This window comes from Limulus polyphemus, unplaced genomic scaffold (genome assembly GCF_000517525.1).
Source record: "Limulus polyphemus unplaced genomic scaffold, Limulus_polyphemus-2.1.2 Scaffold8442, whole genome shotgun sequence".
Classification (NCBI taxonomy): Eukaryota; Metazoa; Arthropoda; class Merostomata; order Xiphosura; family Limulidae; genus Limulus; species Limulus polyphemus.
Window position 1 is genome coordinate 7,389 of NW_013674052.1, and position 3,293 is coordinate 10,681.

The 3,293-nt window shown below is 31.3% G+C and overlaps 1 protein-coding gene across 1 annotated transcript in view; it reads left to right on the forward strand.

Annotated features, from left to right (window-relative positions):
- LOC106475348 (cadherin-89D-like) overlaps positions 1-3,293 on the forward strand; it is a gene marked incomplete at both ends in the record, with an annotated part of 27,513 nt that overhangs the window by 4,811 nt on the left and 19,409 nt on the right. Inside the window, 3 exons of the mRNA XM_013936035.1 lie at positions 611-706; positions 1,157-1,252; positions 2,526-2,645. Coding sequence (XP_013791489.1) covers positions 611-706; positions 1,157-1,252; positions 2,526-2,645 — 312 coding nt within the window. The remainder of the gene's footprint in view (positions 1-610; positions 707-1,156; positions 1,253-2,525; positions 2,646-3,293) is intronic.

Genomic DNA, 3,293 nt, shown 5'->3' on the forward strand with positions numbered 1-3,293 from the left:
ATAATAACATATTAAACTTAGCTATTTTTTTCTTTCCTCTTATAAATAAAGCTTCCGCCTCAGTATTGTTTAAAATACTTCCTATTTTTTGAAAAGCTATTCAGATATATATATATATATATATTTATTTGCGAAAAGAATGCTTTTCGATTTACATTTATTTCTCATATTTTCTTTTCTACTTTCCTATATTATAAAAATTCATATTATTAAATTTGGTTTTATTTGTATTTTAGGAAGAAACTTACCTTATGTTTTTTTTGTTCCTTTAAGCCTTTAGAAATTAGTCTTTTTTATCTTCAGAACAAGATATTCTTACATGTAAATTTCTTTTGTTGCTTACTATTAGTGGTCTTCCTAAGTGTGTCTTTCCTTGAGATAAATATTTACAAATATCAACATTAACCTTTTTGTTTCATAAAAAATTATGCTTACACTTTTTCTTGTCATTTCCGTCAAAAATGAATTTTTCAGGTTTTTAAAAACTTCGCCTTAGAAAACTTCAATCTTTTATTTTACTCAAAAATAGTCCCAAATATATTTACTTTTTCCTCTTACTTCATTAAGAAATATTTCTTTATATGTTTGTTTTATCATATTTTCCAAACAGGACGAAATCTTCCTTCCCGTTACAGTGTATATTGAGGACGTCAATGATCACGCCCCCCTGTTTCAAAACACCCCCTATCACCTGGCAGTAGACGAGGTAACTTTCAGTAGAGCCGACCAGAATAAAAATAAACCTTACATGGAACATTACAGTACTTACTGGAAAAAAATACTTAATTATAAGTTTTTAATATGGATAAAAAACTAATATTAAGTACCTTTTATCGAGAGTATTCTTTTGTTTATATTTATAGAAGTTTTTTTACGCTGACTTGTATTCGTCCCGCACACACAAAAAAATATTGTTTTGTGTTATTATTCATAGGTAACATTTTGGATTGATAATTATTGTTTAAGACTCATAACGTACGTAAATTAATACGCAGAATTATACACGGACTTTTCTCTACTTTAAAATATTTTTATTACCTCGCAAATAAAAATATTTTAACGTACAGAAAATCCGTGTATAATTCTATATTTAGTACTGATATTTTTGGAGATGCACTTCTTTGATACTGAAATGTTAAATACTGATTTATTACAGTTGACTCCTGTGGGTCTCACCATCTTCCGAGGAATCCATGCTATCGACCGTGACAAGCCCAACACTGCGAACTCTGACGTCACATATTCGATTGTAGTAAGTTGACCTAGATAGTCGGTACTCACGAGATTTTTGACCTTCCTTTTTAATGTCATCCATTTGAAGAAGTTTGTTAAAATTATTTTTTCTTGACACTGACCAAGAGTGATAGTAGTATCTTAAAGTCATGTTACTCATTTTTATAAACATTTACATTTTATTTTTGAACATGATCATTACGTGTAACGATGCTGTAATGTTTACTCTTGCGGGGCGGATTATTGTGAATTATTTGGTGAAAGATTCTGTAAGGTCCAGTCTACTTAATGACAACGTAAGCGGTTTTTTTTTAATTGTTCACGAACTAACGATGGACTTACTTGACAAATAACGCTGAACATTCACTGACTTGCTAACTTCTCCTACAGTACCTACGGTACTTCTCGTATTTCTAGCACTTCGTTCATACACAAACTCAGTATTCAAGAAATTAAAAAAAAGACAAACATGATTAAAGAACGACGTAGACTGTAAATAAACATAAGAAAATCAAGCATAAAACACAGATCAACACAGTTTCCTCGTGTCTAGCAGTTAAGCCACGCGCTTATCACCTGACGTTAAAACTCCCCGTAGCCAAAACGAACGGTACGAACGTCTAAATTAAAAATATTGCCTTCAACAATAATATTATTCTAAGAACACGGCAACAACAGAACATTGTTACTTTTGTAGAATATTGACTAGCTGGCTTCTCGGCTCTTATAATTAATGACAATAAAGCATCATTAAAATATTAAAAGCGGGTAATTACACGATTTTATTTCTAATATAATTGCCTTTAGTTTTATTGCTACAGAATTTGTTATTAAGCCTAATGACCCCGTAGCAGAACGGAAGTAATTATGTTATCCTATTAAAAATAATGTTTGTTTTGACCGAATACGTTCGAAATTATTCACTTTTCGTGACCTCTTTTACAAGGCCAGTTTGAATGAAAGTAATAAATTTTACAGAAGAAGTTAAAGAAGGAAGTATTACAAGAAACAGAGTAAATTACATCTTATTTTTACGTGTGATTGTTTTAGCTGGTAAATTAATGGTTCGAACAAATAAATTAAGTTAGACAAAATTTATAATTTGGATAAATCTAAAAGTTTTCTAAACATTTATATGAAATTGTTTTAATGCACATAATGAACGATTAAGTTACTCTTAATAAAGAAAAATCATAAAAATTTGATAAACACAAACATCTGTTTGTTAGGCTAAAAATCTCTAGTGTAATTTCGGGATGTTGTAATATGAAGGATTTTTATCTATGAAACAGGGAGGAAATGAAGATAACGCTTTCGTTCTCTCGGATCCAATAGAGGGCATTCTTGTCGTGAACAAGCCTCTGGACTTTGATCACGGAGTTCGAGAGTTTAAACTACAAATTCAGGCTACAGTAAGTATTGTTCTCTGGTGGAACTGGGTTGCAAAATCGCTTACTGGTGCTTTATGTTTTTATGATGAAACCGTGCGTAATGAGAACTGAATAGAGAAAATATTTTATTGTTCTGTAATATTTCACCAACCTTTCGGGGAAAACTGAAGGTAGATTTTCTAATGTGACAAAGAGCCTTAATGATACGAACGCAATAGGCCTAATGTGTTACGAACAGTAGCACTTCTAAAAACTCATGTAATTAATAAATTCAAAATATAATTATCAATCAACAAACTTAAAAGTGTGTATGATAATCAGTTTCATACAATTGAATATATAAAAACATTTGTTTGTAATATGTTACTGTCAGCTGTGATATGGTACTGTCAGTTGTGATATGATACTGTCAGCTGTGATATGGTACTGTCAGATGTAATATGGTACTATAAGTTGTAATATGGTACTGTCAGCTGTAATGTGATGCTGTCAGCTGTAAGATCTTACTGTCAGTTGTAATACGGTATTGCCGGCTGTAATATGGTACTGTCAGCTGTAATGTGATGCTGTCAGCTGTAAGATCTTACTGTCAGTTGTAATACGGTATTGCCGGCTGTAATATGGTACTGTCAGCTGTAATGTGATGCTGTCAGCTGTAAGATCTTACTG